At 35.0% G+C, this 17,386-nt stretch overlaps 1 protein-coding gene across 3 annotated transcripts in view; it reads right to left on the reverse strand.

The window, feature by feature from the left end:
- The window catches only part of LOC137399436 (caskin-2-like), a 47,706-nt gene extending 30,618 nt beyond the window's left edge, over positions 1-17,088 (reverse strand). For all 3 annotated transcript variants that reach the window (XM_068085554.1, XM_068085545.1, XM_068085564.1), the window contains exons 1-7: positions 16,967-17,088; positions 14,700-14,872; positions 13,813-13,864; positions 11,799-11,896; positions 10,809-10,954; positions 7,069-7,164; positions 2,527-2,657 (exon numbers count right to left, since the gene is read on the reverse strand). In XM_068085554.1, coding sequence (XP_067941655.1) covers positions 2,527-2,657; positions 7,069-7,164; positions 10,809-10,954; positions 11,799-11,896; positions 13,813-13,864; positions 14,700-14,790 — 614 coding nt within the window. In that variant the 5' untranslated portion in view covers positions 14,791-14,872; positions 16,967-17,088. The remainder of the gene's footprint in view (positions 1-2,526; positions 2,658-7,068; positions 7,165-10,808; positions 10,955-11,798; positions 11,897-13,812; positions 13,865-14,699; positions 14,873-16,966) is intronic.
- Positions 17,089-17,386: the final 298 nt, after the last annotated feature.

Here is a 17,386-nt window from a genome sequence, read left to right on the forward strand (position 1 = left end):
CGTTATCATTCAGTTGGCCTCTAAACCTATTCTTAGCTGGGCATACACTTCCCTCCTGTCTCTAAAGTAGCGTAACGATTACAATGTTTCTATTATTACTCTATCTATTGTTAATGTATTTCTTACATCTTTGTTACATCTCTATAATAAATTGGTGGAAGTATTATAGGTGTTGGATTTGTGAATGCTTTAAATAAATCACCCCATATTCGTATGGAAATATTTGTTACAACACACATAGACTTTAACAGACAATTTTAGTCCAATGTAGTAACTCCATGACAAAACAAAGGGCTGAGCAGCCACCGAATAAGTCAGTACGGAATAAGTCAGTAGGCTACCAATTGCTGTTTTAAATTTTGTTAAGACTTCATGCACTGTCACTCATTTGGCAAGAAATAGGAATGACAAAGAGACCGATTAAACAAAGAGACCCCTTGAAGATGACCACACTAAGCAATTAGCTTGATGACTCTTCCTCACACGACTGCACTGACCGATTTAATCAAAAGCCTTCAAGTCCATTTTAACTTGTACCGCCTGTATTGTAATTGCTAGCCTTAAACATTGTTAACACTACACAGATATTGTCAGTTTAGTAAAAATATAACTACTACCAATATTATACTCTATTATATATATAATATATGTATGTGTGACCAGCTATAGCTATTAAAATATTGAAATAATGAATCCGTATCGCAGAAGATTTGATCTCGGAGCCTAAGGTTCACCAGTCGTACACCTTACTAATTCAACCACACAAGCTTAATATATTCCTAGGCGATATATGTCGCTATATGGGAGCAAATACGCAGCGGCTTTCAGTTACTAAGCATTAAGTTAGTAAGCTTAATCAAATTATCCATTGGCAATGTGCCAGGCTAATAGCAAGTGGCAGGCAACTCTCATTACCTCTCATTGTTTATAAGCTGATTTTTAATACCCAGGCAACGCCGGGTAGCACAGCTTGTATGTGTATACATATATATATATGCTATACATATAAACTTTGAGTAAAATTTCCACACAGAGTGCTCGATATTATAAAATAGAGCCTGTTATACAGAAACTTTTAACCATAAGTTTTAAACTTCCGTTTCTGTATATGCTATATATATATATATATATATATATATATATATATATATATATATATATATATATATATATATATATACATATAGCACATTGACTTGTGAGGTAGCATTCACAGTGAGGCAACTTGGTTGTTTCACAACAGGAAGTCAACTCTCATTGGCAATGGGATTTATCTCCTTTGCTGGCTCTGAGCGGCACTGATGAGGCTTCAATAGCCGAAACAGTACTGTCTCTAGCATGTACATGTATATATATATATAATATATATATAGTATATATATATATTATATATATTACATGTAGTATATATATACTACATCCCTTGCTATATAAATATATATATAATGTATTAAGAACTGTTAACTTTAAAAACTATTGACTACTTAAAAGCCAACAGCCAACAAAAAGCCAACAGCAACATGCAACTGTCGAGACAATACATGTCAGTTGCCAAATGCAAGCACGTCCAGTTTTGTCATCTATCAGGCTACAGTTATGACTGATGAACCTGATGCCGCCAATCAAACATATGTTGGCCTGACAGAGGGCCCATTCAAGACAAGATACTAGGTAGCTTCAACAATCTATCAAAACAAACATCAACTAGATATATATATTCCTTGCTAGATATATATATATATATATATCTATATATATATATATATATATATATCTAGCAAAGAATAGGAAAATGTAGAAAAATATCTTGCACCCAAGGAAGAGATTGAAAAGTGCTGGCATGTAAGAACAACTGCAACTCTGTTAGCCATTGGAGCTTTAGGGGCAATAACATCTGTAAATCAAATATGGCCCAAATACTGGCAACAATCAACACCGAGTGAGTTGCAGATAATCCCACTCTTGGAAACAGCAAAGATCTTGAGGCGAGCGCTCAAACTCTCAGGTCTCTTATGGAGGTCAGAGCTTGAGTAGCCATTACCACCCCTTAGGTTAACCGTGGTGAGGAAATAATATTATATATAATATATCTAATGTATAATATATATATACAAACATTCATATAAAATATGAAGTAGCGGCTGGATTATGTAAAGCCTTCTAATACACTAGGCTTGAGATAGACTGAGATTACACAGAGAAGTAATGACACAGGCATGTTAAAGAGCTCACGTCTCTCAGATAGTAGACAAATAGGATTTCGATGCGCAAAGATTTTCATGAAAAGCAACACTTGATTTTATCTAGCGAGGTTTCACGAGCCTAACAAAAGCATTGACGTTTTTACAACTTCAACAATAATAACAATTACGTGAATAGTATATCGTAACAAAAGAAACTAAAAATTGTTTTACACGTTGCATTCATTATTAGATTGGCACTGAACATTCAATTGACAGCAATATAGCCAAGAAGTCTGACCAGGCACCCTATTAGATCTGAGAATGACTGCTCTATAATACTAACCTGATGATGTCTGTAAATCCGCCTCTGGCTGCGAGGTGAAGGGGTGTAGAGCGTTTGTTGTCAGTTATGAGATCTGTTCGATTGTGTAGGAGTGAGTCGCAAAGGGTGCTACCGATGAGCAAATCTACCACCTGTGATAGACAAATCAGGACATTCCAGAGTTGCACAACAATCCCAGTCTCGGTATCAGTGTCAGTGGCAAATGAGCTTTTTATTGCAAAGTAGCCAATGAAAATGCTGACTCGGTCGGTGACTCCGCCGAGAGAAGAATGGGGTGGCGGTAAATGTAGCTAAGACTGCGGGTGACAATGAGCAGGGGTATTATTCAAACAATGTCATTAGTTGGCCTTCATAAACTAGCATGCAGGCAATTCATATTACAGTCAGAATGTCTTTGTTATTGCTGCTATCACACGCCGCAGAGTTAATATTCCCCCGACTTATCAAGGCAAATATGACTCCAAAAACTGGCAAACACGCCATGACTATTTAAAATTTGTTACAAACTAATAAAAAACTGTGCACGGACTTTGGGTGCTCTGTAGATGCTGCCGATAACTCATGTATGGTACAATAATATAACAGTAAAAGCAATATCAACAATGAAACACATGTGATTATTGATAGTGTAGAAAACAAGAAACTTTGTGGACTTATGTATGGATGACATCAGCCTATATAACTCTAACACAGACGGATCAAAAGTCTTATATAGTTTTTAATTTCTTCAACTTGCATGAAGTTTGGCTGGTTATTGAAAACAGGAAGCAGTGTAGCATTGAGGCCTTTTAAAAAAAACATTTGAGGATGTCAAAATACGTCTTCTATTCATATAATTATAAAATTATTTACTTTATATAAAAGGTACTGGCTTTGGTAATTTATTGTACATATACAAAACATAGCTTTCAATGTATTTAGCAGTAACAGGAGAATAACTTTTGGAGAATAAATTTATGCTGTAAAAGTAAACATGTGGTTTTCACAGGTAGCCAGGGGGTTTCATTGGCAGCAAGTGGGTTTCACTGGCAGAAAATGGGTTTCACTGGCAGCAAGAGAGTTAAATATAGAAACGATATTTGCTGAATAAAAATGAGAAAACTCTATCAGTGTAGCAATCTTACCAAAACTTTATTGCATTTCTCAAAAAACTATCATGAGAATGAGTAACCTTGAACTAGAATACCCTATCAATACTTACTGACGTTAGATGGCATTAGATGGCATTAGATGGCTTGAATTTCGATACACACATAAATTCCCATATTTTATGTTCATCAACTAATATTTACTAGTGAGTAAGAGAACAGCAAGTTATCGTTCAAACTACCGATTTAATCCAAAATATGATAAAGATGTTTTTAATCAGAGTTAGGAGGTCTCATTGAAGAACATTTGATTTCGATTAAATTAACTCTCATGTGATCTTATTTGTCTAGCAGGTACGAGTGAGCATTGTTTAGTCATCAGTAGAAGCATTTGAAAGGTCTCTCCGCATTACTACATTGGTAAATCAGCTTAGAGTATTTACATTAAATATTCATGTTAAATAGCAATACCATACCCATGTTTATACTAATTAATACTTACGCCAAAGAGCTTGTGCCACAAAAAATGTATTTTTATTCATTCTAGAATCTTCCCCATTGGCAGTGAACATGTAGAAATCTATGCTGAAAGTTTATCAAATATTTTTTCATAAATCTATATCTATATATATATTTCTTAAAGTATGTGTGTCCCTCCAGCTATAGATCTTAAAATCTTGATATCGAAATTCTGCTGTCTGTCGGACGCTCCACCACTGAGCCAGAACGACATAGCAATCAGTTAAGTAATCATATACCGGTTATGCCGTGCTAATTATTTTAGCCTTGCGCCCACGAGTTACCATGCTTGTGTTCAGAAATATTTTGGTTGTATATGCATCGCGATGCTTATTCGTCTCTTTTCGTTAGGGCTAATTTATTCGGCCCACGATACCAACAATAATTTATCTCGAACTTAAAATTTGCCGATTTGTGTACTGATTATATACGTTATTAAAAGATATACGTCGCTTAACTAGCCATGGCGAGTTATCCGTATCCGTTATACGGTATATCCGGTATCCATTAAAATAAAAACATTTCGCGATGATAAAACTAATGTTAAAAGTTTAAGGTTTACTAAATTACATACTAAAACTTCTTTCAAGTGTGTGTTTAGTAAACTAAATTCATATAAGTTAGATTCAACGTTTATGTTACAAGCCTGTCTCGAAGGTAAAAACTCTCCACGTAGTACATTGTAATGTTATATTATCTTGGGCACGCAGAACATAACCACTAAATTCACTGAAATCATTGTAGGTACCTATAGGTACCTACAATGATACCAAAGCTATAGGTGCCAAGGTTAACATAGTAATTCGGCACTATTTTTAATGATGATGATTAGTACCTATAGCTTACGATAATAGCCTACATGCCAATTTTTGCACGCCAACACTGAAATGGACTGAAATCGTATAATTGTATACCAAATAATTTTTTATTGTAATCATAGCAAAACAGACTATATTTAACCATTACTTGCTAATGATTTCACATTTACATTTTTCCTTCCAATTTATTTCAGCGAAACACTTCTTTCAAGTTATGAAATTTTAAACTTACAGTTGTTTGAAAACCTTTACAGTTGTTTTATTCATTTTTAATTCAGTTGTCCTGCACAATACTTTTTCTTCATGGTATGAAGTTTGAAAGTTACAGTTGTTTGACAAAGTTTGAAAACCTTTATGGTTGTTTTTATTTTCTCTATTAATTTATTTCAACTACACAAAACACTTCTCTCATGATATGTAGTTTGAAAGTTAAAATGGCAAATGTTATTATGTGTTAAATACAAATCAATTTTCTGTCCAAAGACTTTTTCATTACCCAGGCAACACCGGGTAGTACAGCTAGTATATATATATATATATATATATATATATATATATACCGTAAAACCTGTATTTGAATGCCTTGGCAGTTTATTAGAGGTGATGTTCAAATAAAGGGTGGCGTTGTACTTTTCAAACACCTCGTCAGGTTGTTGAATAAATAAATTTGACTCTTTCTCGGGTGAATCGAATGTCGCCTATATCTTGCATTCTTCTTCAGACGATGTGACATAAACTCTTTTGGATGCAAGAAATTTGCTAATTTACCTCCAACTTGTCGAAGATGTTTTAAATAAAAATGCACGAAGAAGCTGATACATGTCTCTACCAGTTGATATCTATTGTTTGCAATTAACCAATGATGATCTTATAGCCTGCATTGCCATTTGTTAGAGCTTGTAAGTTATTAATTTCATTTTAAATTTGAAGGTTTATGTTTATTTTATAGCTGTATATAACAATGTTGCATTAATGCAATTGCACTCATCGATATGTTTGGTACAGTTCGCAGCCAAGACTGGCTTTTTATGTGCAATAAACAGTAGTTACGAGTGTTGATCCATTGTAAGCCGAGTTCAGCCGCAATCATATTATCAAATAATATGCTATGCAAACTTATAAGTTCTTTAGTAATTCACTCAACCCTACAAATATATATTCAAGAACAAGTGACACAAACAAACCACAACTATAATACATGCAACAAAAATTTAAATTCAAAACAAATATTATCCTTTTTAAAACAAAAAGATTAGCATCATTTGCTCGGCCAGTTGCGTTCTGATTGTTGCCTTCGTTTGAAACCATTTCATATTCTTTTGGCTGTTCAATACATTCCACAGTGTATTCGGACTTCAGTTCCTCTTCAGCTCAGCTGAGCGAGTCAATATTAGCGTCCAAACAATTTTTAGCGGAGCAAACTTTTTTTAATAAAGAGAAACCGCGTGTAATCAAAATAGCCTCAAAATGTTAGCCTCAAAATACATAGTAGCACATTTGTTATCAGAAAACTTTGCCCACATACATCAAAGTATCAAGACTGCATTAAAAACACGAACTACTATTACCCTGATACAGTTACTAATATTTATTTCTATGGTGTTGCATTCAAAGTCTTAACAAAAAAAACGTAAAGAGTGAGTTTGAAAATGGATTTCGATATGAACAGAAACAATGATCATATTAATTGTTATTGATGTAATTGAGTCATTATACAATGTAGTACAGTTTTGTGGGCACTTTTCTCCTGATTTCTGGCTATTATGGGTTCGTAGAGATCAAGAATATCAAATAGTGGCAGTCAAATATAGGTGGCATTAAAATAGAAGTGGCATTCAATTAAAGGATGGCATTCTATTTCTCCACCCTTCTTCTATAGTGGCTCTCAAATAGAGGTGGCGTTCAAATACAGGTTTTACGGTAAATATATACCATAAAATCGTATTTGAATGCCTGAAATATGTTCAACTTCACCTCATATTAAGACGTGTGTCCTACTTATATTTATATATATGACAAGCGCCTCAATACGAGGTGGAGCTGAACATATTTCAGGACAGTTTACTTACTTATACTTTACTACAATATGCACAAACCATCGTAGTGGTTAGACTCACCTGGTATCTTCCAAACTCACAAGCCAGGTCAAATGGAGTTTTGAACGCGAGGTTCTCTATTGTGGGGTTAGCACCATGCTTTAACAAAAGCCTTACCTTCAAAACAAACCATTGTCAGATAAAATTACTTTAAAAACAATTCTCGAATTTCCTCATGTTATATTATTTGATAAAGTTCTTTCAAAGAGTTTCTATAAAATTTTATTGTTGTATCTTTTCGGTTGTGGATAACAGAACATAGCTTACTACTAATATACCAAATTTACTTTAATAAACAATATTTTTTAAATAAATGCATCACCAGTACTTGACAAGAGAAGCAGATGACAATCAAGCATAACCATCTTAATCAATTTTAGTTTTATCGAAAATAGGAAACGTCGACAACAAGCGTTCTGTTTAGCAATCCTTAACAACCACCCAAAGGCAGTCAAACCTGAATATGTTATTATTTTATTTAATATATATTTATAAACACAGAGTCGCAGTTCTTTTTTGTTATACAAGGTTTTCATTATAACTCCAACTATTATATGTTATTATTGAGTTCATTTAAAACATACTCGCCGACAATTAGCTAACCAATCACACCAAAGCACCTGGAGTCAACATGAAGCATTTCTAATATGTGCTCATCATTAGCCGCGGAGTCAACAACGATGAATTCACTAAATATTCCGGTAAAGATCTCTCCAGTGTGCTTTAGCCTTGCGAGTTGACAAGTGAAAACAACGTGTGTCCATAACAAAAGAGGTTAGTTACGCGCACTGACGAAATGCACCACCAACACATACCTTAGATATTCGCTGTGGCTACACACCAACATCACAGTGTTGACAAAAAGATTGATCAATGAAAATTTGTTTCAGTCTTGTGGAGGTCTTGATGCCCTTGCAAGATTTTCCAGTATTAAGGTATTGTCAGCATATATATTATCTAATACAGAGAATTTATGATAATAATAATCTTTTGCGGCTGCAGTAGACGCTCCTATATGTAAAAATTTTATCTAACGTAGAGTGTCAAGTAGGGCGCGTTCTCAAATTCAATTTAAATGTTAATCTATATCTCCTCGCACTTAAGAAAAAAACCATCTGTGTATAGCGCTACTGTTGTAGCTATTATGTATACAACTTTTGCGACATTCTAGTTCGTCGTAATAGATTGTCAGATGCATCGACAAAATAGAGAGTAAAATAGCTGAGCAATTGTTCATAAATACAAAGGCTTTCAATTAGCGCGGGTGTTACAGAGTCGGTCTACCAATCTGAAAGTGATGAGCTGGAGTATCGATGAAAGTTCTCATTTATCCTAACCTTGACACCTGGTTACTGAAAGACGACGAACAGGAAGTGCTGCTTTTTTATAGTAAAAGTATTTTGTTGTTTTGTTTTACTGTTATTAGTTTTACTTTGTAGAATAAACTTTGCTGTTTAACAGAAATAAGCAAATCGTTGTAAATGAACGTCGAGGATGTGCGTTCTCCAGCAACTTATTGTAAAAACTACTGCAATCCTAGTCTATATATAAAACTAGTAAGATTGATCAAAAAAAGGAGAAAAGTTGTCGATGCAAATCAATAATACAGCAGTTACAGTACAACCCCCAAAACAAAAGAGTTGAGTCAAATTTTTCCTGTTTGTATGGCCAAAGAGGTGAGTTTAAAAAGATCTTGGAACGGATTAGGCAATTTACATGTATTTTACTGTTCTTATAATGTAAAATACCTATAACGTAAACATTCCTGGAACGGATTATTTACGTCGTAAGAGCGCCTACTGCATTTGCATTGCTATCTTTAGCTGAAGATAAAACATTGCGTGTTAATGCTGAAAACAGTAAATTGCAAAATATTTTTAGATTTGCAACGATAATCAAACTATGGATGAAGGGATTTAATTACAGAAAGAATCATCTGGTGTTTCATTATTTTATTTCATAATGCACTTTTAATTTTATTGAAAAATATTAGTTTTGGAATCGAAATTGGGTGAACTGAGGTTTTGAACAAGTTTATTGCTTAATGTGTTATGGTCAGCTCGGATACCGTACAGACAGTTACTTGTAATATAGTAAAACAAGGTTAAAAAGTTCCAGCAAGCAGTGCATACACTAATACGCTGCCCTGCCGAGTATCAGCTTGCAGCAGAAGCAATAAATGGAAATGCCACACAAGTAGGAGAATGCCACACACAGAGCAGATAAATTAGGACAGGCATGAATGATAGTAACTAGTTATATGAGCTAGTTAAAGCCAGGAGTGCATGACTCTATCGTCAGCAAGATAATTAGGATTAGCGTGCAAGGGGCAGTTGCCCGTCCAAATATTCTATTTATGGCTGAGCAGAATTATCAAATGACACCATAAAATTAGGCTGTATTTTCAGATTCCTGCAGCTCTCACCTTGCCTTTTTGCAAATTAACGTCTTATATTCAAATATATTATATACAATAATATATAATAAGTATATAGGGCCTAATACATATAAAATAAAACATATATATATATAATACATATACAATTATATAATTATTATATAATATATAATATGAACAATTGGCCATTCACGCAGCAATTTCTCAATGACCATTAAATCAAGATACGCTATAAAATGTTAATGATTGAAGTTCAAGTAAAAGCATACAAAAACTTATAAAATTGCTCATATTGGCTGCCATCGGTACTGCAGGTATAAATAAACAAAATATTTCAATAAAACCAACTCATTTAAAATCTACTAAGAGCCAAAATTTTAGCTAACATTCCGGGCAGACTGTGAGCTTCAATAGCAAGTAAAGAGGGGTCAATTATACAACTCACAAAGGAAGTATTCAACTTAGTAGATGATAATAAAATCATTCTGCAAGTGTCTTATGGAAAAGTTGAAATAAGAGCATCGGTAAAGCTCAATGAGCAATAAATAATATAAGTTATCTCCCTTTAAGACATTTCATGATTTGGTCCAAGAGTGGGCTTAACTGAACCATAAATTGCAGATATACCAGCGAGCAAAAATATAATATTTAGGATGAACAACTGGTTGGCAAATGGCGAGTTTCAATTTAACATACTACATATCTAACTAATAATTTTTTTAATTCAGAGCACGATGAAAAAAGCAGCTTTCACTGTAAAAGACCCGCATAGACAGACTAAGTAACAATTAACAGACTAAGTAACAATTAACACTACAAATGTATAAAAATTGGTAAAAGCAAAAAACCATGAAATTCATTTTTGTGACTGACATTTTTTTAAATATGATGAACCAAAACTCGGCAAAAAAGGACCTGTAGATGTTCCCTATTTTTCCGACCTACAGAGAACTCAGAGATAAGGCGGACTGGGCGGCGCAACAAGAGCGCGAGTAAAAACAATATGGCAGAACTTCCTTTCTAATCACTAAATGTGAAAAAGGAGATTATGTATTCACACAGCTCCGAGATGATAACAAGGTTTCTCTTCTAAACATGACTAACCCATCCATACTATAACAAGAGCTCGTTTGTCAATAGACTGCAATTAAACCTACATTAATCATTCATCTGTTCCATATGTTAAAACATTCTAATAGCAAAAAATCCATAATTTCCATCTATAAGATATCATAATCACAAAATACGCCTGCCGATTCTTTGATAAAGAGGCGCAATCAAAAAAATTTAAGTTTTTTCTAATACAAACAACTGTAATACAAATGTAAATATGAAAAAACAGTGGAATGGGAGGATAACTTACGACATTCATGTGGCCATGGTGGCAAGCAAAGTGCAGTGGGGTCTGCCCATCATTTGAGGGTTCAGTAGGAGATGCACCACTGTTTAGCAAAGCTGCCACTGGCTCCATTCTTCCTTGCCAGGCAGCATAGTGAAGAGGTCTCATGCCTATAGCCGTCAAGAGATAATTAGTCTTCATATGAATGACATATTTACATATTGTTTCCAAAAAGCATCTTAGGCCTGTGTACGAAATGGCATTTGGAGACATTGAGTAGCAGGTTGGTTTATTGATTCCAGCCTAATAAGCAGTGATCAGATTTGCCCAGAAAGCGGAACGGTGAATATTACTAGACGAGAACCCAGCTATTTACCATTGTTACATAGAACACTCATGGTGAGCCATTGAGCAGGCCGTTTGAGAAAAAGGATTTCTGGACCTCTGAAAAGGAGGGCATCATCAGTGTGTTAAAATGTTACTAATCATTGCTTTTTACTTTATAAGGTAGTTTTGTCAACAACCACTGTTCATTTTGGTTTATGATCAAAGCTGATTTATCAGTACACTCTCGAGCACTCTATGTAGTATCACCAGTCAGTAAAAGTAAAAGGTATCGTCATATCTACACTCAGTACTAAAATGATTGAGTTATAGTTATGATTTATCAGCATTTATTTGTAAACTTATACTACCTTTGCCAGTAAAGAACTACTATACTGTTCCATATGACTGAAAAATGATGTGTGCTTGAACCTAATCGTAAACCCCTTGTTTTTAATTAAGGAGACTGTCCAGTTTTATGGTAGCACCTGTCCTAATGGTAAACCACAGCGCCCAGGTGATGAGAAGAGTCCTACATCCACTTTATTATACAAGTCTATCATTTAGTATCAAATCTACAGATTTTCAGCAAACATTCGAGACGGTCAGTGGCCAGACAGAAAGCCATTTGCTCAGGCTGTCTGGATCTATGGCTAAATGGAACACAGGGATAATAGTGGCTAGCAATACCTTTATTGTCCTTAATATCCTGGTGAGCCGCATTGTTTATCAAGATATTAATGCAGTCAGTATCACCTTGCAAGGCAGCTTGATGCAGAGCAGCCATTCTGTATAACAGACGAGATATATTGTTATTACTTAATACTACAGAGTCTGTTAATAACTCAATAAAGATAAACACATGTAGTCTTGCCTCCTCTCAGTCCTATTTACACCTAACTGACTGAGGCGGAGTAATTGGGTTAGAACTGACGGTTACACCCTCATCTCTCACTCGCAGTGTTACACAACACCAAGCCAGATGTTCAACAATTATGGCAACTTCCACTCTAGTTTCATAAAGAACACTGCAGGTAGACATTCTAATCGAAAACAGATCTGTTGATGAGATCCTTGGCTTTTAGCCATCGATCAAAGGAACTCATGAAAAGATCTCGAAACTTAGCCATAGCCTCAGTGCTTACGGCTGTTAAAGCGAAGTGGCAGCATAACAGAACTCACAGAAGGTGTGGAGTGCATGCAAAACCATAAATTATGCTAAAATGCTAAACACAACTAATACTATCCAGGCAAAACTTCTTCATTAGAGCAAAGCTTAACTGGCTCGAAATAGCCTGAGCTTGTTAAGGTCATTTGGGGATGGTTTGTGAAAGCTCCTTAAGATGAACTTAGAGTATGTTTATGGAACCATCTCAAAATCATGACAGAAACATGCACAGTTCAAAAGAAGTTAAGAGTAAACGCACTATGGTACGTGTTCATTGGTGTAGTGAAAAAGGTGCCTGGCAGCGAGCTAGCAGCTTTCAATGGGTGTACAGGTACTGAATACAGCATTAGGGCTATTGTAATGACAGATTATTGTTTAGTCGTAAGTCTATTTACTCTAGTGTAATTTTACTTTGGCTTGTCTCGAATTTAGTAGAGATGAAATCGACTGAAGAATAAATGTTTGGTTATATGGCATTGAGTCGCATTACAAAGGCTGAGCAAACAATATTCATATCAGTGCATCTGCATTTGTGGGAAAGACATAAGAAATCAATATGACAAATTTTGAACATGATTTTAAATAAAAAGAGATAGTAAACTCATATGATGACTTCCACTGAAAGAAACAATGCTAAATGGACACTTGGAGACACAGTAGCGGCAATCTTGCGAAAATGTGGAATAATTTGGAGCAAAGCAATCTTCTACGTAGCACTTTAAGAAATGGCAAGATAGTTGTCGAAGTTGTAGTTTGAATTTCCATTACATAAACTCAAAAGTTACCCAACTGTAAAAGGAGAAAACAGAAAAATATGATACCTTAGTACTGAAAGCGCTTGAGTTGCCACAACAGGAATCGATCCATCGTATGATCGAGCAAATATGAGACAATAAAACTTAGTTTACATAATCAACCCATAGTTAGCATTATGCGCAAGCTTGGCTACGTTTTCGTGACTGGAAACATAATAGAGCTTTGCAGAGGATCACGGGTTAGCGAGTGTTGCCAAAAATGAGATTCAGGTTACAATTGAAAATACTAATCGCGTTCAAGCAAATGCGACAGAGGGACCATAGGGGAGGTGGTGCAAGACAAATAGTTGATAAACTGGCAGTATCCGTAATTCAATTCATACAAACAAGTATTACTTGTTGAAAAAACAAGGAGTTAGTAAGAACCAATGTACAAACAAAAGCTCTCACAGCATAATGACTGCTAATTTGACACACAGCAATTAATCACATCAAGTCCTGAATCTGAACAATCACAGGCAAATTGCCTGACACAGCACCTGTGCTGGTAAATAGTAAGCAGAAATGAACACTGCTGAAGTGACCATAGATTGAGAGATGTGATATAAAAGGGCCTTAGTCGCCATGGCTGCGATCAGTGTGGATTATTTGCAAAGCTGGCTACATGAACTATAAATGACTATAAGCAGGGGGTCAATGGGCCCATAAAATTGACAAGATAGCACCTTCCTGTCGCTCAGGATAGTCATTACTAGCTAACCCAACTTATTCACTCCCTTACCCTTCTTCATCCTGGTAGTTGACATTTGGCTTTTTGTTACTGTGTAGCAGTTCTACAAAAGAGTGAATAAAGAATGAAGAAGGTAGTTAACAGCGTAGCCAGTGAGGAGTGAAGGGCGAGATAGATTAGATTGATGACGAATAGTCACCAGGTCATTAACTAATAGGATTGCGAGTGAATCGGTGAAGATAAGACCTCTATACGCCAACATGCCTGACTCTACTGGTCCTGATCGGCATGTCTCACCAGCCAAACCAAACGTCCATCATGAATAACTCAACAAATGATCCATCAAGGACAGAAACACCTGAGCATAACCCTACTAGGCAAAGACAATGAGTCAACAAGTTCTTACTTTATTGAAGTTACAAAACAGATAAACTTGTGTTTCAACGAGGTCTTAACAGGTAAAATGACAGCCTGAGGACAGATTGAAACAAAAGAAAAAGGTAGTCTTGTCCTAAGCAAAACCTCTTGGTCTCCAGCAGTCAATGCAGCCTCGTTACAATGCTAGACAAAACAGTTAATGTATGCAAGGCGACCCTGTGATTAATATCAACCACAACGTATTCAGAGCAAATTATACTAATGAAATGGAATAATGGCTCAGGCAAACACTGCACAAGATATTGTAAAGCAAACAGTTGCACTCAATGCAGGTCTCCATAGCCAAGCAAAGTAAATATAGAAATTTTGAACCAATGGCACCTTATATCAACAGCTTAGGACGCATTTGATAAGAGGGAGGGGGAGTGAGAGAGGTTGGTAGCAATAATCTGCTAGTGCATTTCAAAGATACCGGACTGCAATACATGATTGATAGCCAAGTTACAAAATATTAATCACCTAAATTTCCAAAACTCATATATGACAAAATATAGCCATACTTTTTCCATTTTTCGTCTTCTGAAGTAGTTTGGTTAGACTTTCGGTATTATGGTCTCTCACAGCTTGAAGGATCTCGTTATCTTTAACCATGGCTGATAAGTCGTGCTCTGACTAGCAAAGAGCACAGGGGGTGGGGAAGCAGTCGCAAACTACATCTTATCCGGAAACATTGCTAACAGAATAAAACACATGGTCTCACAAGACCAGACAAACATTGCATTATTCACTGCTACTTCACCCACTCTAACTAGGTGATAAGCACCAAACATGGCACTAAATCGAGCATCCTACAAAAGAGTGAACATCGAACAACTAAATATATTATAAGCTATAACTAAATGCTATACTAAATCACTGCACGACTTAGATGAGTCATCTATATTAGCGCTGTGTATTTGCCAATTGTATTAGATATCATAGACTATAAACCAGACTAAGTGGCATTTCAGGGAGTCATATCACAATGCAAAGTCACTTTTTTATCATTTGAAAGATAAGAATGATGCTGCACTAGAGAAAACAGCCAAAAATTTGATGCAAACGCGTCTTTTCTGGTTTATTGGTCAAAGTACAGTATTGTTACACTGACAGACTCATCCTACTATGATTAAATAAGCAAAGAAAAAGGAATTTTCATTCCTCAACAAATGCGATATCAAAATAGTATATGTGCATAAAACTTAATTCATGAAATCCATAATATATTTTTTCCAAAACATAAATGAAGTCAGTTGATAGGTGGGTGATACTGTACTTACAATGCAATGTTGTGTATTGATTGTTTGCAAAATTTTTTTGAATCGTTCAGTGGATTTCTGTGTAACTTTAACAATCTTGAAATTAAAATAAACAAAAACAGCTTGTCACTGCCACATAATTAGCTGGGTCAAGTCATCCGATTGAAAGACACCAATGGTAAAGACTACGATTTATTTAAGAAGGCATAACTGAAACCTTACACAACTCATGAGCTACCAGTGATCTTTTCAATGTAATACACTGAACTGCAACATCTTTTCATCATCCGCTTGCTGATAAAGTAGGCTCATTTGCAAGTCAATCGATATGAAATTGTGTATGGCAACTTTTAATAGAAAAAGGTAGTTGTTGTCTTCCATAACTTGCACAGGCAGGATTAAAACAGCAAAACAATAATTGCCTTGATGTAAGCCCAATGCATTATTATCTTATGAGCGCGAACGCACAGCAGTTTTATGATGTATAAGTATTTATTGTTTTATTATGTACCTACTAATAGGTTTTCTTTTAACTGATCTTTCACTAACCCGACCTAATGTTAGAATAACATTTTATTAGCAATTATAACATGAGACATAAAATACAAAGCCTTGCTAAAATGGTTTTTTATGAATGCACATGCAGAATATAGGATAGATTCTAAAATTGCATGTGAATTATAGTAACATTATCCAATTATGTGTAATTACTTTTTGTTAAAATCCTTATAAATGGGTATGGTAGGTAAAATCAAACAAAATTCTGTGAAAAAGAAAAAAGTTACTTTATATACATTTTATTTAACAAGCAAAAGCCACTAAAGTAAAATGGTTCTACTGGTAACTATCACGGCAAAATTGATAAAGTATATTCTCGTAGAAGATTTTAAGAAAATAATTTCATCCTGTTCATATGTTCATCACCTTGAACTTTGTGCGATTTAATGCCCAATCATATATTTTTGACTTGCACTTAGAGAACTGTTGGAACGCAACAAACCCATTGGAACAATTAGCCGCTGTAGCTCTACACCCTTTTGCAATATGCACATTAAAAAAGCATGCTTATACTTACGTAACTTACAAAGCGAATTGCGGTCTACCACGCGTTTTAGATAATTGTTACACGGATAAACGAAAACATATTTTTGTGATATGTCAAAAATGCGTTAGCCACAAGTGAAATGAAGTTGGTTATCAATCTAAGTATACGTGATAAAAATAATGTATCCTTACGTCGATGTTTACCATAATAACTCGAAGGCGTATTTCAGCAAAATGGAACGAGCATTTACATAAACTAAGAAATGTTTTCTCAACAATAATAATAAAATAATTTATGATACACAAATTACTGTAAAATATACGATATGTTATTTAACATAAGCATCTTAAATAATTTTACAAATATTACCGTATAACAAAAAAATGGAAAAAGCTCATTGAAATTTGCTATCTAGCACCTTCTATACCTGACAGGTAGAAGGATAACGGTGACAAATATAATTGTAAATAGACAATTAACAAACCTGTTCTTATTCGACAAACTATAACAAAAATATCAACGAGTTATAACTTAGACACTTGTGAATTAATATTTAAGTTTGTTTTACTCGACTAACGGCTGTCTAATAAAAAAATCCGATCTACTGCAATACGAAACTAACGCGTGTGCTTGCGTTTCATTTGTGTTTGTGTCGGCAACCGGAATAAGATCCACGCCGTCAGCCAATAAAATACGTGACTAAAAAAACTCGGCAAGAACTACAACTCCAGAGGCTTTGCCACAATGTGTAAGAGTAGAAAGTTGCAAACTCTTTTTCCAGTTGTCGGCCCCGCTTTTATATTTAAGAGTTATGTTCTCCCTCATGTTATATTTTACGTCATGCACGATGACGAGGGGCTATAATATTATAAGAAAGGTTACCCTAGGTATTGGGAGTTCCTAT

Source organism: Watersipora subatra, chromosome 1 (assembly GCF_963576615.1).
Source record: "Watersipora subatra chromosome 1, tzWatSuba1.1, whole genome shotgun sequence".
Lineage (NCBI taxonomy): Eukaryota > Metazoa > Bryozoa > Gymnolaemata > Cheilostomatida > Watersiporidae > Watersipora > Watersipora subatra.